Here is an 18,721-nt window from a genome sequence, read left to right on the forward strand (position 1 = left end):
GCTAAGGCCTTTATGCATCTGATTCAATGTCTTCATCACACAAACCCTCTCTGGGGCACCAGAGATAAAGTTATCTCCATTGCCCCATTTTACAGATGAGAAAAGTGAGGCTCAAAGAGATGGGCATAACTCACCCAACTTCCTTCATTTAGTACATGCTGGAGCTGGGTTTCAAACCTGTGTCAGCAGAATACTAAAATGTCTCCAATGAAACATTCTTCCTACCTTTTCTAGCTCCCCGGGGCAGTGCAATAAGTCTCTAGTGGAAATAGCCCCAACTGGGTAAGCAAATGGGTATGACTACATTATGACTGTCAATACAATACGTGACAAAGTCCAAACACACAAAGAAGGATTTCTGAATAGGGAAGCAGTGGAGAAATCTAAGTGCATATTTTTTTAAATCTACACTCTGTTTGGATGGACCACAGAATGATTTTTGTCATAAACATAGGATGTTATATAAGGAGAGCGAGTGGTTGTCAAATCTGATGGTGGAAATACTTAGAAGTTGGTGGAGAGACAGTACTAGGAGGAGATACGTGGCAGGTGGAAACTCAAACATGTAGGAAAAAAATCTTATAACTATGAAAATGCATCCCTTGAGGTCTATGGGAAAAATGTATAAATATGTGATATTCTTATATATTTACATCATTTTATAAATTACATATTTATATTAAATTTATAGTAATTTCCTAGAAACTCATAAATATATAAAATACATATAAAATCTTGCTCAGGTGGCAGGTATTCTCTGCCATTTCTATACACTCATAGAAATTTTTCAGGTAGTGTGAATGTATATTTCAAAATAACTTTTTACTTATGAAGACAATAAACATTATTGTAGAAATTTTTGTATATATAGAAAAGTGAAAAGTATACCAAATAAAGTACAAAGCCATTAACACACGAAAAAATATTGATAACATTTCCACAGGCTTTTACAGGGTTTTTTCCTTCAATTTTTTTTTCTTTTTGGTTTTTTCTTTTTTTTTTTTTTTTTTTTAGGGACAAGAAGCAGCGGCACATGGAGGTTCCCAGGCTAGGGGCTGAACTGGAGCTGCAGCCGCTGGCCTACACTACATCTACAACAATGCCAGATCCAAGCCATGTCTGCGACCTACACCACAGCTCATGGCAACACCAGATCCTTAACCTGAGCAAGACCAGGGATTGAACCTGCGTCCTCATGGATACTAGTCAGATTCGTTTCTGGTGAGCCACGACAGGAACTCCCCACTCCAATTTTTAAAATTAAAAATTTTTATAATGGACAAAGTAATTAAATATTCTACAAGAGTATGATTCTTAATGGATCCACAATATTACCTCAAACTTATATACAACCATCTATATAATGTGATTGACTCAGGGCATTTTTTCATTTTCATATCATAGAAACTACCATAATGAACATCTTCAGGTATATATCTTTATGCCTCACATTGCTTCCATAGGTTACATTCCTAATAATGATGGTGATAAAGAATAACAATAGCTAATATTTATAGATCCACACACTCAGAATAGTAAATACTGATACTATCCCCATTTGATGGCTGTGTAAACTGAGGCACAGACAAATTAACTGATGTACACAATCACCAAACTTGTCAGTGGCAAAGTCACGACTCAGGCCAAACAGGCTGCCTCTATCGTTTATGCTTTTAGATACTCAACCTTTTCTGGTGGTTATCAAGTGTGCATCAGAAATACAAATTCTTGGCCCTCCTCCAGTACCTGAGGGTGGATCCCACAATCTGTATTTTATGACGTCCTCCAGGTGATTCCAATGCAAATACAAGTTTGAGAACTACTCAGTTAAAACGTACCCCTGAATCAAAGGGTCTGTTTTAAGTCTCCTGCTACACAACACCAAACTGCACCCAGAACAGGCTGCACAAATTTATGTAAGCCACATAAGAGAGTGTCAAAGCTATCCGTATCATTTATTGCAATGTTTGCTCATTTGCACCAAGATCTTCCAACTAGTTCATACCGTTCTTTAGCTGGGAAAGTTAAAGAGTATGTAAACCTGACAAATGCATTTGAATAGACATAAAATGACTCTCGGAACCCATACCGAGTTCTTTATATGACCTTACTTTCCAGAATTTTCTTCAGAGCTGGCACTTACAGTGCTGTATTTGAGATCTCCAAGAACTAATTCCAGGGACACATTGGGAAGCATTTAGAGCCAAAAGAGGAAACCTTTTCCAAATTAGAGATAGGTTACTAATATACTTAACATTAATTAAACATAGAAAAAGCTAAGAACATTTGTCAAAACACTGAACCAGCTAGCAAATCTAATTAGCATGCAGTATGAACTGTATAGTATTTTAATTGGGGGGTAGAGAGCTGGGGCATGATGCACATGAAACTGTAATTGTAAAGTTATACAAACGCGCACATACACACACACTTTTCAGAGCAAAAGAGGCTGGAGTTTCATGAGACTCACAAAGGACAGACAGTAAAGGTGCAAAATATAAGAACGATGGAATTAAGGATACAGCCCATGCCAGAGAAAGCCACCCACCTGGAAGACTCAAGAGATTTTCACTAATTGGGAGATAAAATGGGAAGTCGTCTGCTAACAAACTTAGAAACAGCAATAAGCAAGAAGGTAAGAAAAGAAAGAAGAAAAGCAGAAGGGAGAGAATACAAAGCCAATGTACTTTCTAGGAAAGACTGTCAGTTCATAAAAATAGCTGGATTGAATGAAGATCTTCCAATGTGACAACTATTTTAAAATAAGGTATCGTGGTTTCAGTTTCTAGCCCTATGATGAATAGAGGTGAAGGAGCTAAAATTCAGTAAGAAAGTATGTGAAATATGGACACCACCAACCAAATGACCAGTCTTGTCAGCCCTCATCTAATCTCTGGAAATCATACACTCAACTCAGGCAATGGTCTGTGTAAACAGGCCCCGGACCATTTCCTGGAGACCAATCAACTCAGATGCTGGTATCCAGCATAAAAAAACTTCTACTTACCATAAGCCTCCAGTCCTCCCACAGTAGAAATCCACCCTGGCTTGTCCCCAAATTAAAAATGGCAAAATGGCAAAGATGCATCTCTTGGCCATTTTATCTACATAAGCCAGATCTACACAGCTCAGGATATACCTTCTATTCATTATCTCCTGATTGAAAGGGTTAAACTAAATTGGCAAGTGTGCACATAGTTGTAATACTGTTTCCCAATTTTTTTTTTTTTCTTTTTTGGCTGCCCCGAGGCATATGGAGTTCCTGGGCCAGGGATCAGATCCTAACTCTAGCTATAACCTACGCCGCAGCTGCGGCAACGTGGAATCCTTAACCCACTGTGCCAGCCAGGGATTGAACCTGTGTCCCAGTGCACAAGAGACACTGCCGATCCTGCTGCACCTCAGTGGGAACTCGTGTTTCCCAAATTTTATCAAGTCTTCAAAAATTCCAACAACACAGATCCAAGGAAACATCCTCTTTGGGTCACTTAAGATTTATTGCTTAAATTACTCATCTGTCAATTAGTCATAGGCATCTCCTCTACAGCTTTTCTTCATTTGCTTTGAAATTGTTATTGATATTTAATGCACATGTTTATGCCTTCTCCTAGTCAAATTAGATCATGAATTTTAGGACTGCAGGGAAATATTGAGGATATTTCTTTGTAACATCTAAGTGACCATGGGATTATGAACATAAGATATGCTTTCTTTTTTTTTTTTTTTTTTTTTTTTTTTTTAAAGGGGGCTCACCTGGGGCATATGGAGGTTCCCAGGCTAGTGGGTGAATTGGACCTGTAGCTACCCGCCTACACCACAGCCACAGCAACCCAGGATCGGAGCTGCGTCTGTACCCTATCCAACAGCTCTCCAGATCCTTTAACCCACTGAGCCGAGCGAGGCCAGGGATCAAAACCTCATCCTCATGGATAGTAGTCGGGTTCTTTACCACTGAGCCACAATGGGAACTCCGATATGCTACTTTTTTAATGTTAATTTTCTTTGGTAAAAGAACCACAGCCAAGGATATCCACTCTTTGAGTGACTCATCAGGGTCCAAGCCTCCACTTCCTTGGTAGGCTGGCTGATTATTCTTCTAACTGCCAATTTTGCCAAAACTTTCGCTTGTAAGATGCATTCAGTTAAATGATTACAAAGAAACTGTGCAGGTGTGAAGACACTTACAAGTCAACTGACCATTTAACAAAATGCAAAAGTCTTAAATTGTGAGACACACACACACTTCAGAAATCCTTTAGTTGCGTCACTATAAAATAAGAGTAGAAGGTTCTGGAAGGCAAATCTTGCCACATCTGCCATTCACAAATCCATTAGGTCAACAAACATCTTCCATAAAAGACCAGATAATAAGTATTTTAGACTGTGAGCCATGCATTCTCTGTTGCAACAGCTCCTCTCTGCTGTGGAATAAAGCAGCCATAGACAAGAATAGACAAGTGGGCATGGCTGTGTTTCAAAAAAATCTTTACTCCAAAGAAAAGATGGCAGGCCAGACTTGGCTGATTTGGCCTTCTGTATTGGTTCACGGATCCCCAGTATGGTCTGCAAGCTCAACACAGCACTTTGTCCCTAGAACTTACCCAATAAAGGTACTGAATGAATGGCTAAGACAAGTTTCAAGTAATTCCAGAATGCGATCTTGACAATTCTAATTGTGAATCACTACATTACAGAATATAATCTTGACAATTATAATGGGGAATATCACATATCCAGCTTATGCATGATGCTTTCTTAAAAGCATGATGTCTTACAGCATATTAATGATACAGTAGGTCTATATATCAATGCACATGACACACCCACATAACACACAGCACAAACTTTGTGTTTGTAAAAGAAGTGTAAATCTAACAAGATAATCGGTATATCATGATAAAAAGATACACTGCAAACACATTTCCACTTAGTACCTCTGCATGTAGAATTTCTATTGCGTTTGAAATGGAAATATCACTGCGAGGAGGAAAAAAATGAGGCAAGGTAAGCAATATTATCGCAGTATTATTTATCATACACATTAGGACCAAAAATAGTCAGGAAAGAATGAGCATTATGTCATTCTCTCCCAGTCTTTAACCTTGAAAAGGTTGTTGAGTTCGTAGAGAGGATAACAGGAGTCAACACAAGAGGCTATAAAAATGGAACTACTTACCATGCAACCTTGAAAAATTAACACAATAATTATAACAATAAAACGCTACTTTAGCCGTCTTTCAAGATGTTATATCTTATTTTATTAAATTTTTTCCAAACCTTTTTCTTCCTTTCGTTCTGCGAGGCACGGCTCTGCTGTCGAAAAGCAAGAGACATTTTACGCACAATTTTCCCTCTACTAGAAAGAGGTATATTGTGCCCTTCAGTGAACATAAAATTGATATTATCATCTCTTAGTTTATATCTCACTACTTAACCTTCAGATTAAAAGTTATTGGATTTGAATGACTAAGAAGACATCATGTCACCTTCTCTTCAATGTGGAGAGAGGGGTGTTAGGGGGTGAGAGAAGGTACAGTGATAAAAACAAAGATTGCGAATCAACTGACACTTTGCCTCTTTTGACAAGCAACCGTGAGGGTGACAATTACTTATGGCTGCATGGATGAGAAAGTGTGTAAAAAATGGTCTACTTTAAGAAACTTTGCTCAAGATGAATCTGCGTTAGGAAGTTCATTTTATTTGGGGTACTGTCTAAAAGGCACAGTCTTTTTGTACTGGATAAAAGAGTTCATTCAGGGAGAAACCTAGGGTTACCAACTTGACAAAAAAAAAAAAAAAAAAATCCTACCCCTTCAGGATTTGCGCTTTCAGTTTATGCAGAAGTTGCAGGAAAATATCCTGCAACTTCTGATTAAAGAGGACAGAGCTTCTTTCGTTCCACCTACCTCTGTGAAGGGCTCACCTTCAACTCACAAACAAGCCTTGCTCTCCCTAAGCAGTGCAATCTATTCCTCTTAAATGAGTCTTCCGATAGCACCAGCTGTTTAATAATTACATAGTGTATTTTTCCAACAAAGGAAACACAACATGCACCTCCTTCACCTTAAAAAACAAATTCATTCTAAGAAGCCTGTGTCAACATGAGAGGCTTTATCAGAGATCTAACTTGGTAGTTTTGGTCTCTAAGAGAGATAAGCACATTCCCTGATCAATAGAAACACAGGCAGTTTATCAGCCCTGCCCATGTGACTTTTGGAAGATATACTCATTAGTAACCGGCAAAGGCTAAAGGGAAAATACTCGATAATTTTAATCTGAATAAACATAGGCAGTCAAAAGAGTGAGGCCGAGTGATATAGGATGGTCGTCTTTAAAAAAAAAAACCAAAACTTAAAAAGGGGAGGAGGATACTTTTCCAAAATAAATCCACCCTCCAGTTAAAATTATGCTTGTGCTTTCTTTACCACATGGCAATAATCGAGGAGTGAGCAGTCAAAAGGAGCTTGGCTTGTCCTCCTGCTGCCCTTTCTCTCTCTGTTCATGGCGCCCACCCCGGGCTGGTCATTCAGGTCAGAAACCCTGAGCCACCCCTCATTACTCTCGCTCCTCGATGCCCTCCCATCTCATTCAAAACGCCTACATTCCCCTCAAGACTCTCTGTTGATCCAGGCCTTCCTTCCTCCTTCTCTTTCATTCATTCACAGAATCCGTCAAAGAGCTACCCTCCACCAGGTACTAGGCTCTACGTCGAGGAGCATCAGGGGATGAGACAGGCCCATTCCTGCCCTGATGGGGGTGATAACTGATCAAGGGATTCGAAAGGAGGAGGAGGAGGAATGCAGGGAGCAAGAGAGGGGGAGGGGGTGGTCCATGCAGGGCGTCCTCCCTGACAGGAGTTGAGGGTGTGTCCCCTCACTGAATCCAGGGCCAAGCCCAACAGCCTTGTCACTACTATTAATGTCTCAGGGATCTCTTTCCTTACGTTCCAGTCCAGGTCCAACCTTCTAATTTATCTTCAAGTCCAACTCCTCTTGCATGGCCTTTCTTCTTGGCTTGGAAACATCCCTTGGCTTAGAAACTCAAGCCTCCCACAAACTGAACTCAATTTACCTTCGAACCATTCTTCTAACACTGCTCCCCAGGGTTACTCTTTAGGCTCCAGCCAAATATACTCCAAGTTATTCACCCATGCTCTCTCAGGACCTCGCACCTCAGTGTGGTCCCCACCATTCCTTATAAAGAAGTGAGCACCATATGTATTGGTTAAATGAAAGAATATGCCAACAAATGAACAAATGAATTTCAAGAAATCCAAAGCTAAGAAACAAAGTTAAGACATGTCTTGTAGCACATTTAGTTGTCCACTTGGACCACAGCTGGGTCAGGCCAGTATGCAAAATTCGCTTCACCACATTTTCTTGGGAGAGAGGAAGAAAAAAATGTGCTTGTATTTCCACCAACCAAATCAAACATAGTATTTAGCAAAGGGTCTCTGGAATGTTACAAGTAACACTTCATAATTACAATAGATTGGAGTTCAAAGACTAAGTGATGAAAAGAAACTTTCTAATATGGGGTTCAATTCCCTATATAAACTTCCTTTCTGTTGCTCCATCTACCACTTGCATTTATATTGCTATTCTACTCTGTCATAAAAGCAGCCACCTTGTAACCCTTTTTATCAAGTAATCTATGCACTACCTAAAAGTACACTAGACTCCATCAGGCGAGCTGTAGGTTTACATTACACAAACATACCAATTCTGCCGGTTCAGCACTAGTTGTCAATAAAAGCAAGCACTTGCAAAACAGCAAAGTAGGTTGCTTGCCTCCCAGAACAGCTAGGAGCCTGCCAGTTTTGCAAAACAAACTCTCTGCAATCACCAAAGCGAATCTGTCAACAAATTACTATTAAAGTCATACCTCCCGAAAGTTCAAAAAGAGATTTCTGATTAGACAAGAGATAGGGAGTACTTTTTTATTAGTATTATTAGCTCACAGGTCAGGGCTGAAAATTACCTTCTCAAAGTAGCAATGCTTTTGCATCAAGTCAAGAGGGTCCACTTCACTCATAATGAAATGTGGCATCTGGGTTCCTATTACTACGCTCTCTTATGTACACAACTCTTTTTTTTTTTTTTTTTCCTTTCTTTCTTTTGTGTTTCCTGGGCCATCTTAATTTCCAATGGAGAGATTAATGACATACAACTGTTCAGAAATCAGAACTTGAAAGAATTTCATACAAGGCTCACATCACAAGTTACATAAATCTTTTGACAACAGTATTTTGATGGAAGGCAGGTCTAAACAACAGAGAACTAAATTTAGCATTCAGGGTGAAAGATGACTTTGCCAGAAATAGCCACAAAAGGAATTGAGAAAAAGTGTGTGTTTGTTATTGTTGTGGCTGCTTTTTCTTTATTTGTCAGAATTATCTGAATTCCTGTCTCCGTTTTGTTTCAATTTGTTTGTATGGTTTTTGCTAACATTTTGGTAGCACTGATTCCTACAAACTATTTTTGACCCTCAAAATTTTCTTTAGTATTTGAACTCTACCTTGTGTCCCCAATGAGTTTATCTTAGCAGAGCAATTCCTTTAAAATTATACCTCGGGTCTTCACCTTCCAGTGAAGGAAGGCACTAGCCCCTATCACAGGGCCCAGCTTCATGAATAATCTTGTCATCTTCTATAATGTCTTCTGAAAGCTTCCATTTTTGGACAGAGATGGGGAACCTCTTTACTCTTTCAACGGCATCCAAAGACAGTTCCTGGCAGCTACAATGGGAAAAGTCCACTTGAGGGTGTTCCTACAAAGTATATAAGCAGCCTTTTCGAAAGAAAAAAATAATGGTGGGGCTCACCTGGCCACTGGTAACCTTGTCTTTACACCTAGCGCCATATCTAATTACCTGGGCTTCCTTCTGTGGATGGAGAAACAAGGCAAAGGATGGCCACTGGAATTTCACACAGTCCCCCTCAGGAGGATGGGTAAGAATGAGAAACAAAGGGAGGGCTCCTTTCAAATGAGCTTACTGCCCATTCACCCATCTAACACTGACAGCTATTTCTTCCAGGCATTGTTTCCCACAGAGGCAGTTAAAATTTGAAATGGTGGTAGACTATCCTTCCTGCTCTGTTCAAGATCCACTGGTAACTTCAGTAACAAAAACCAAAGGAAGGGATTCATTCTGCCATTTTGACAATGAAGAGAGGAATTCCTGAGTTTCTCTGGTCCCACGTCATTCATATATATATACATATATACATATATATATGTGTATATATATATATATTTTTTTTGGGGGGGGGAGTCATCTTTTTAGGGCTGTACCCTCAGCATATGGAACTTCCCAGGCTAGGGGTCCTATCAGAACTGCAGCTGCCAGACTAAACCACAGCCACAGCAACGCCAGATCCAAGCCATGTCTGCAACCTACACCACAGCTCATGGCAACACCGGATCCTTAACCCACAGAGCAAGGCCAGGGATCAAACCCGTGTCCTCATGGACATTAGTTGGGTTCATCACTGCTGAGCCATGATGGGAACTTCCTGTATCATAATTAATCTTTTACCTCCTTCAATGGCTCATTGGTAAAATTCAACCCAATGGACCCTTCTCCTTTCCTCTCCTGATTTTGCAGAAGCTCCCTATCCTTTCTATTTCTCTTACCACCTTAAGAGTTACAGAATATTTTCTCTTCCTTTTACATTATTAATGTGAAACATGTACCACTATCTTTTGGGCAAAAATGTCTAACACCTTACACCAAATGTCAAAGAGGCTATATAAAATAAACACACCACTTATCCATTCTCTTCAAATAATATATCTTTGAATTCCATATGTAGTTTTATCTTTTTAAAGTGTCTTTCTCTACAGACTACTTCTAATCTGCCCTACTCATAGAAAACGATAGCCACACCTCAAAACTCTAGCAACCAAAGCTCTCCCTACACTGATTTGCAGACAATAAAAGTGCCAGGTGGTACCAAAAAAATAAAAAAAGAAAGAAAGAAAAGAAAAAAAGTCCATCATTAAATGGAATGTTGTTAAAAAATAGCTGTTTTATTTAACAGCTATTCATTTTTATTGAATAAACATTTTCTAGTATGCATTCTGTTAATTGACCTGACAGCATATGCTGTATATGGAGAAACTTCTAAACATTATGCTCTATGTAATATGCTTATCTGAAAAAGCTCTCATTTGCAGCAATATGGAAATAAAATTCTGCTTTCTAAAATTCAAGACTTTTAAAATGCATTAATCCACACACTTTAAAAAATTGCTCTGGACATTTTAAAATCCTTTCTTTAAGGGGAAAAAAAACCACTTTAGTAATTGGTAATAGTATTTGTTGCTGAGTTTCATAATGGAGGAGTCCATATCCAGCACAGAACTTTTACAGACCTAGAAATGGGGTGGGCATAATAGGAAATAAAAAGCAGTTATGGTATTGGGTAGAGAATTATTCAATGGCTCAAGGAGCATGTTGGGAAACTCTATCAAATTATAGTATTAGAAAACTATTGTTATAATCGTTTCATGGCTCAGATGCAAGTAGAGTTGAAACATTACAGAGATAATATATTTAGTTTTGAGAGAGGAAGACGGCTTGTGAGTGTGTGGCTGGGCTCCTCCAGCTAATGGTAGCACCTCTCCTAGGCTGATGGCTTCTGAGTGATGATGGCAACTTGCAGACCAAAATCACCAACTCTGCGGCCTAGAGGGCACAAGTGAGCCAACGTAGTGGATGGGAACTGGGGCTGGAGAGCTTCAGACTCCCTGACACAGCAGCAGTTCATCTCCCCAGATTGTTACCCGGGTAGGAGTATCCGGCCCTGGTTACCAGATCTGCTGATTTTTCAAGAGAATATGGAAAAGCCAGATTTTGCCCTTTTTTTTTTTCCGAGGTTATCAACCACGTCATTTAAAAAAACAACAATTCTGTTTGGACCCAATTTGGCCAATCTATAGACCAAACCCAGCACAGAAGTCACTCACTCCACCACGCATCTTCACAAAAGCTCTTCATCCTAAAAAGGCCCTTGGTCTCATTTGTAGTTATCTTCAGTAATATGAATCAAACATGAAAAGGTTTGCATTTATTTACCTTAAATCCTGGCACTAGGTAAAAATTCTCTATCGTCCATGATTGTACTGGTGCAACTGGAAAATCCTAGAATGTTCAGTTTCATACACAGCATAATTAACTCATTTTTATACCAAGCCCTTTTAAGCCAGATCTTTTTGTTCCATGGACTTCTAACATATTTTACAGTTCTAATTCTCTTCCACTGTCCTACATTAATCAAAGCTGTAACCCCTGTTGTCTTTGTACTACAGAATCAGAATGTGCCCCTGGCGAGGAATGGGGGAAAAGTCAACAGGAATTAAATTTCAGTGCAACTGTTTACTCAACTGTGGCCTGCAGTTATTGAAATTTTATCCGTGGTTTTGTGTGACTACCGCAGTAATGAATTCAGCATGGCTGTGATTTTCTCACTGCTGGTATTCTCACTTCAAGTAAAAACCTGTAGAATACAAATGACGAAAACAACCCACGTCCATCACGGTGACACTCAGATTTCTCCAAACTGTTTAATTGTTGCAGTTTTCAGTCTGGAAGAAAACTGATCACACGAGTCCTGTAAAACTTTTTTGATACTTAAAAAGTTTTTTTTCTTATTTCATCTACAGATTTTCTCCCCCCGCCCCAACAACCTGTTAAGAGCCTCCATCGTACACTTAGGGAAGTCACACAGCTGTCAGTATTTTATTTTAAAAGACCGAAAAGGCTGGCCAACCACAGTATGTGGGGTTTTAGCCACAATGATAGAGCCAACTGCTTTCTTCCTTCCCAGAACATATGAGTGGCAAATAGGTATATAATTGTTATAAAAAAATATTAATAGCACTTTGAAGCACAATCAAAAGGTATAGACTTTTATATTAATAACTCATAACAAGATATTTTCCATAGTGGGTATAGCCAAGATAAAGTTACTGATGGTTTTCAAGGAAGATGCTGTTAAAAGGCTCTCAACCTTCTTCTGGGAGGTCAGCTTGTGGTTTCTGTTAGTGGGCTAGGGGTGTGTGTATGTGTCTCTGTGTGTATGTCTCTCTGTATGCGTATCTGTGTGTATGTTGAGAGTATATAAAGTTTTTGGCAGACTTACAACTTTGAGACAGCAAATGGTTTTTATTTCTTCAAATAAAACTCAGAAGTTCATTTCCTATTTATCTGATTAACATACTCTAAATACTAATTACTCAGGGTGCATACCCCATTAGTCAACAGCCTCCCCTCAGCTGCTCCATAAAGAAACAGTTGATCTTGGCCTCTCTATGGTAAGGGCATAGAAAATGGCAAATCCAATTACCAACTACTTATTCCCAAAATAACCATAACTATCTGAGAATATCACATGAACAAACACACACACACATATAAATATATATACATACACATACACATACATATACCTTTCTACCACTTACTGACAGGCTTTGTCAACACTCTCACTGGGTAGAATTTGGCCATTTGTACTAATGCAAATACCCCAAGTTTATACACAACAGAGATCATAAATCTCAGCCGATATGATGTGTACCAGGGAGCAGGCGCAGTCAAGTTTGAGCTGCCACTGAGAGAGAGATTAAATCGCTCCTCCGAATTAAGATCTTAGCTTGTCTGTTCGTTTCCTTCTCTTTCTCTCTGTTGTATCTTTCCCGGACAGATTCCACTGCCTTGTGCTGGTTCCACCAACCTCTGATCAGCTAACAATGTGATGATTCCTTATTTGTAAAAATTCTCAGCAAGGAGAAAACCAAGCATGCTTTAGACCCTGGTAAAAGCCATATGCCTAAGACACGAAAGGATGGCCTTTGCTTCTCTGATACAGAGTCCAAGAAAATGGTTGGAGAGGTTTGCCTTTTTCTTCCTGTTCTCTCATCCCCCAACAATTTGTTTCATTCAGAAAGGCCTCAAGATGCATCATTCTTTTTTTCACCTTTTTCCAAATGGCACCATTACTTTGTATTGAATCAAGGAATCAAACACTAACATGCAACAAAAGTCAACCAGTATCATAGACAAAAGCAAACAGTATTTCCTCATTCCAAGAACGGCTGAGAAAACAATGCCTATCTTCAAACAAATGTCATTACTTATTGGAATCTGCATCAACACTCTGGCCACACAACACCACCTTCTAGGTCACACCCTTTACCATCTGGAAGTATTTTACCAGTCACTGCCAGGTACCCACTTAAATGCCTAGAAAGGATATAAGAGGAAGGAATATGTCTCAACTTATGTGTATTTTGGGGAGCCACCAATAAGACACATTAATAGGATTTAGCCACATACCAACTGCCATAGGTATATAAGAAACATCTGTAAGTGGCTCATCTCCCCAGATTTCTCCAGGTAGCAGCAAACAATTTCTTACACTGAGGCCTGTGTTACTGATGTCTTGTTACCTACCCAATTCTGCTTGGGTATTTCTATTTATTTATATTCCCCTTATTCGCCTACTTCTATCTTATAGCTTTTATTTCTCTTTCATCCTTGATCCCTTATTTTGTTTCCTTCTTTTTTTTTTTTTTTTTTTTTTTTGTCTTTTCTAGGGCCACACCCGCAGCATATGGAGGTTCCCAGGCTAGGCGTCTATCGGAGCTGTATACCAGAGCCATAGCAACGCCAGATCCGAGCCGCGTCTGCAACCCACACCACAGCTCATGGCAATGCCGGATCCTTAACCCACTGAGCCAGGCCAGGGATCGAACCTGCCACCTCATGGTTCCTAGTTGGATTCTTTAACCACTGAGCCATGACAGGAACTTCTGTTTCCTTCTACTTGATACGCCTTTTTTTTTTTTTTTTTTAATTCAAACACTGGGAACTGTTTCACCAAAGATTCATTTTATTCCAAGTAGTGAAACTTTGGGCTAACACAGGAGGGGCTTGAAGGAAGTGGCCAGGGGTCCACCCAATCTCATTCTGAACAAGCCATTCCCTAAGAGGGGGCTTTGCAAGACTCTGAACTCCCAAGAGCTGGAGGACCAGTCTCTTAAAGCCAATCACCAGGGCCCTGCTGCACTAGTGACTTAAAAAAATGCTGCTTACAGTCAGAACGACAGCCTAGGAAACATCAGACACTTGCAGTGGTTAAGGATAAGATTAAGGGGTGGGCTTCGCAGCCACCACCCTCTACAGCCCGAGTCCAGAGCACTGGTACCTGCTGCTGCTGCTGCACGTGGGCCAGATCGGCCGCCCCAACGTCCACGGCCGGCGTCTCTCCGTTGGACCGCCCTTCCCGAAGACCGCCACACTCTAATAAGTGGTTGCCGCCGCTCGACCCATTCTGGATGGCTGAACCATTACTTTTTGTCTCAGTCCCAGATTCTTGCATCATGACTCAAAAACCTGATAGAAGGATTTTCAGGAGGGAGTGGGGGAGAAAGAAAAAGCAGCTGTTAACACAGTTGTTGTACATAAGGAGAAGGGCCCTGCCTTCAATGTTGCCAAAATCTGTAAACAGTTGTCGTTTTCTTTCACTCAACTTAATCCCTTGTTAGTGGTCCGATCCCCTAGATTTTGAGTATAGAACTGTTGGTCCAAATACAAGTTTTCATAGAATTGCTTGTTTGTGTGTATTTTCTTTTTCCCCTTAGGAAAAAAAAGCAACATTTTTCAGGTGAACCTGGAATTTATGGTCAAATTTCTGAGATTATATGGTTTGCTCGAAAACTCTAAGTCATTTTATACAGCATATCAGTTAGTACGTGCGGACTCTGTGTTGTGTGTTAACACTCCTAGAAAAATACCCTCCAAATTCGGTCTTCAGGAGATGATACCCATTACCAGGAGGCCCCTGAAGTAATTCCTGCTGAAAACCTTTACAGTCAAAACCCCAAAAGCGGTTTTTAAAAATTCACACTCCTTAGAATCATTCAAGTATTGAAACTCTTCAAAATTGTCCACTCCAATGATAAGCCACTTTAAGAAAGGAAAAAAAAAAAAAAAAAAAAGTTACCACTTTTTAGAACCTGAACAAATGATCTTTGTTGTATGGTTAAAGTTGTCCCAAGAAGCCCCATTTCAAGTTTAGGTGTTTCTCCTGCTGGCTTATTAGCCTCTAGTTTGGTTTAATGCCTGAAAGGTCTAGGTCTTTTTATGTTTATTTTGGAGAAAATGTTGCCTAGGCAGATCAAAGTTCTAAATTTGAAAGTACTAAACATCAAGTTAAAAAAAAAGATACACACACACCCCACATACATATATACACACAAGTATACACATACGCACATATATATACAAACATGTATGTATACACACACACTCACAGAATAGTTGCCTCTTATCCACAAGGGATATATTCTAAGACTCCCAGTGGATGCCTGAAACTGCATTTAGTATTAAACCCTATACATACTGTGTTTCCTCTTATACATGCATACCTAAGCTAAGTTTAATTTCTAAATTAGGACCAGTAAGAGATGAACCCCAGTCAAAATAAGAGAGCAAATATAACAATCTACTGCAATGAGAGTTACGTGAATGTGGTCTCTCTTTCAAAATAATCTTACTGTATGTACTTAATTCCTTTTTCACCTTAATAAGCACTCATCACACCTATGGCTGGAACTTTTGCACTTTGAGTTACAACAGGAAAACTAGCACGAATTTATTTTTTTCTTCATCGCAGTATTGTGGATAGAATCTCGGCAGAGATCTCAGCAACTTCACAACATGATTTTTTCCCCCTTCTCTTATGAAGTTGAGAACTTTCACCTTTTCACTTCAAGGAAGCCCGTTCTGGCTTCCCTTTGGCACATCTGACTTGCCAACATCACTCCTCTTGCACATTGGGGCCCTTATTCAGTAAAATAGGTGTTATTTGAACACAAGCCCTATGACACCAGGTCATACCCGAGATGACTGCAAAGTGACAAATGGGCGGGAAATGCTGGACAAAGAGACAATTACCATCCAGGCAGGTTGCAGCAGGACAGGGCAAGATTTCATCTCGTGGAATTTAAAACTTATTAACTGTTCCTAGAACTTCTCATTTCATATTTTCGGACCGAGGGTAAAAAACCTCAGAGAGTGAAGCTTTGGATACGGGGGAACTACTGCTGTCCAGGGCGAGTCACTAGAAAATAGGACCTTTGTGTAAATGTATTTCACACTCTCTCTCTCAGTACAAAACCATTATCCTGGAGAGTCAGTTCTGGCTCTCGGTAAAGATGGCCAACTGGGACAAAGAACAGATAACATCTGCTAATATCAATTGGTACGACTTCCTAATCACCGGTGCCGTACCACGCCCTCCTAGTGATGTATACATAACCTCCCATTTAGTTTTCATGACAGTTCCTAGCCCCAGTTTACAGATGAGAAACCTAAGGCTCCATGAGACTTATTTTTAACTTGCCCGGCATGTATCATCGCTACTAATGATGGAACCGAGAATGGACAAGTTCGAACTGACGTGAGAATTCCTAGCTATGTGTTTTCTTAAAGTTGAGGAGCAGTGGGGGCCGAACAACGAAAATGCCAGGGTCACTCCAAGTTCATAAGCCAAAAAAAAACAACAGTGACTAACAGAGGATGACAATTCAAACATACAAGAGGAAAAATGCCTGAATAATTAGGACTTAAGTGTGAAATACCAATCCTAGATAAAAGGACAGAAAACTTAGACAAATTGATTGAAATACATGTGTACAACCAATGCTATAGATTTCTCCCCCCACATGTGAAATGTGTGACAACAGGGAAATTCAAAAACTGGGCATCCTTACAAACCATGACATTTAGAATTGATAAGCAAGGAGGTCCTGCTGCATAGCACAGGGAACCATACCCAGTTTCTTGGGGTAGAACATGACAGCAGACAGTATGAGACAAAGAATGCAGATGGATGTATGATTGGGTCACTATGCTTTACAGCACAAATTGGCACAACACTGTAAATCAACTATACTCTAATAAAAATAAAATAAACTGGGCATTTTTACAGGAGGTTGCCCTCTTGCTAGAAATTGGTTGAAGTCTCTTTTCTATAAATTTATACATTTAAAACAAATGGAAAAATTAAAAGCATAAATATTCTACTCTGCCTTTATTTCCTTTCAGTGCCTAGTACGATCCAACCTGACTACCAACTTCATAAAACCAGAAGATGTACATTGTTTAAAGTTAATCCAATTTTGAACTGGATTAAGAATGGCATTTTTTGTTAACAGGTGGGAAACAAACCCAGACACAACAGCTGATTCACTCTTGTCTCTTTGGATCATATATTCTAGTAATTATAGTCGTTTAACACTTGCACTCATATTCTTACAGTCTGCAGAGCGAACAATCTCCAAAAACAACTAAAACTTTCTCTAAGATGCAAGAACCAGGCAATGCAAGTACCTACTTCATCACCAAAAATTAAAAAAAAAAAAAAAATCAGTGTGTGAAACCTAAGTAGTATTTTCCCCACTGTTTAGTTTCTCTTCCACAAACGTCCCCATGTGTACAAAGTGAAGGAAAAGACAGTGTTTAGGTTTTCAAGGGCGAGAACAATTGTCTCTGAGTTGTTACCAAGGAAACTCATTTCTTGATTAAGATATATCAATAGCACACCTAAAGATGGAGTTCCCATTGTGGCCCAGCCATAACGAATCCAACTAGTATCCATGATGTGGGTTTGAGCCCTGGCCTCGTTCAGTGGATTAAAGATCCAGTGTCGCCATGAGCTGTGGTGTAGGTGGCAGATGCGGCTTGGATCCCGCATTGCCGTGGCTGTGGGCATAGGCCAGCAGCTGTAGCTTGGACTGGACCCCCTAGCCTGGAAACCTCCATATGCCGTGTGTGTGCATGTGCAGCCCTAAAAAGCAAAAAAACACCTAAAGAAAAAAGGGAAAAAAATTTAACCTTGTGGAACACCTATCCATGTACCCATATCAGGGATTTCCCACTCTTCAAAAACCAAAGCATAGTTTATACCTAAACTCTATACTTGCCCTCAGCATAGGGCATATTTAGCCAAGTATCTGTTCTTAGGAAACTGAGAGCTGCAGGTAGAAGGCTGCTTTCAAAGCATGTGACTGTCGGCACCCCAGACCAGAAGACACGTGTCCGAGAGACTGACCCCGATCCTGGTTGCTGAGGTTGACACCATTGTGGTGGGTGGAGTGAGAACAATTTCTACCATACAATTTGATGAGAAGGGTTTGCTCTATGCAGTTCCAAAGAAGACTGCCAAGTCCTTCAGTACAAGTTTTGCAGGCATCACGCCAAGCAGCTTGGCTTGCACACCAGGTTTGTGAGAGAGCAGGCTTTGGGACCAAAATTGCATAAAGGATTATTTTGGTCCGAGGATGTCCTTAATTAGTCAAGTGCTAACAGTAGTATGTCGGTTGGAAGATTTAAATTTTCCCATCATCTCCCACACCAATCAGGAGAAAACAGGTTTTTGAAAAGCACATGGGAAAAATTAGGAGTGTCGATGTCTAAGAACGTTTCTAACAATATCTGGGCTGGCAGTTTTTCTTTCTATGGAATGTTCCAAGCCACTTAATAAGCCTTTCTATCTGTATCACGCTGCACCAACTACAAAGCCCTCTGATGTACATTTTAGACACACAAGAGTCCTGTGAGAGAGAAAAAGCAGGCAGGGATTGCTCTTCCCATTTTACAGATAAAAAAACTAAACCTCAGCAAATTAAGGAAGAGCTGTAGCCAGTATCACCTG

At 39.9% G+C, this 18,721-nt stretch overlaps 1 protein-coding gene across 11 annotated transcripts in view; it reads right to left on the reverse strand.

Moving 5' to 3' along the window:
* FOXP1 (forkhead box P1) overlaps window positions 1-18,721 on the reverse strand; it is a 627,515-nt gene that overhangs the window by 228,911 nt on the left and 379,883 nt on the right. For all 11 annotated transcript variants that reach the window (XM_021070851.1, XM_021070841.1, XM_021070850.1 and 8 more), the window contains one exon: window positions 14,210-14,397. In XM_021070851.1, the coding sequence (XP_020926510.1) occupies window positions 14,210-14,386 (177 nt within the window). In that variant the 5' untranslated portion in view covers window positions 14,387-14,397. The remainder of the gene's footprint in view (window positions 1-14,209; window positions 14,398-18,721) is intronic.

This window comes from Sus scrofa, chromosome 13 (assembly GCF_000003025.6).
Source record: "Sus scrofa isolate TJ Tabasco breed Duroc chromosome 13, Sscrofa11.1, whole genome shotgun sequence".
Classification (NCBI taxonomy): Eukaryota; Metazoa; Chordata; class Mammalia; order Artiodactyla; family Suidae; genus Sus; species Sus scrofa.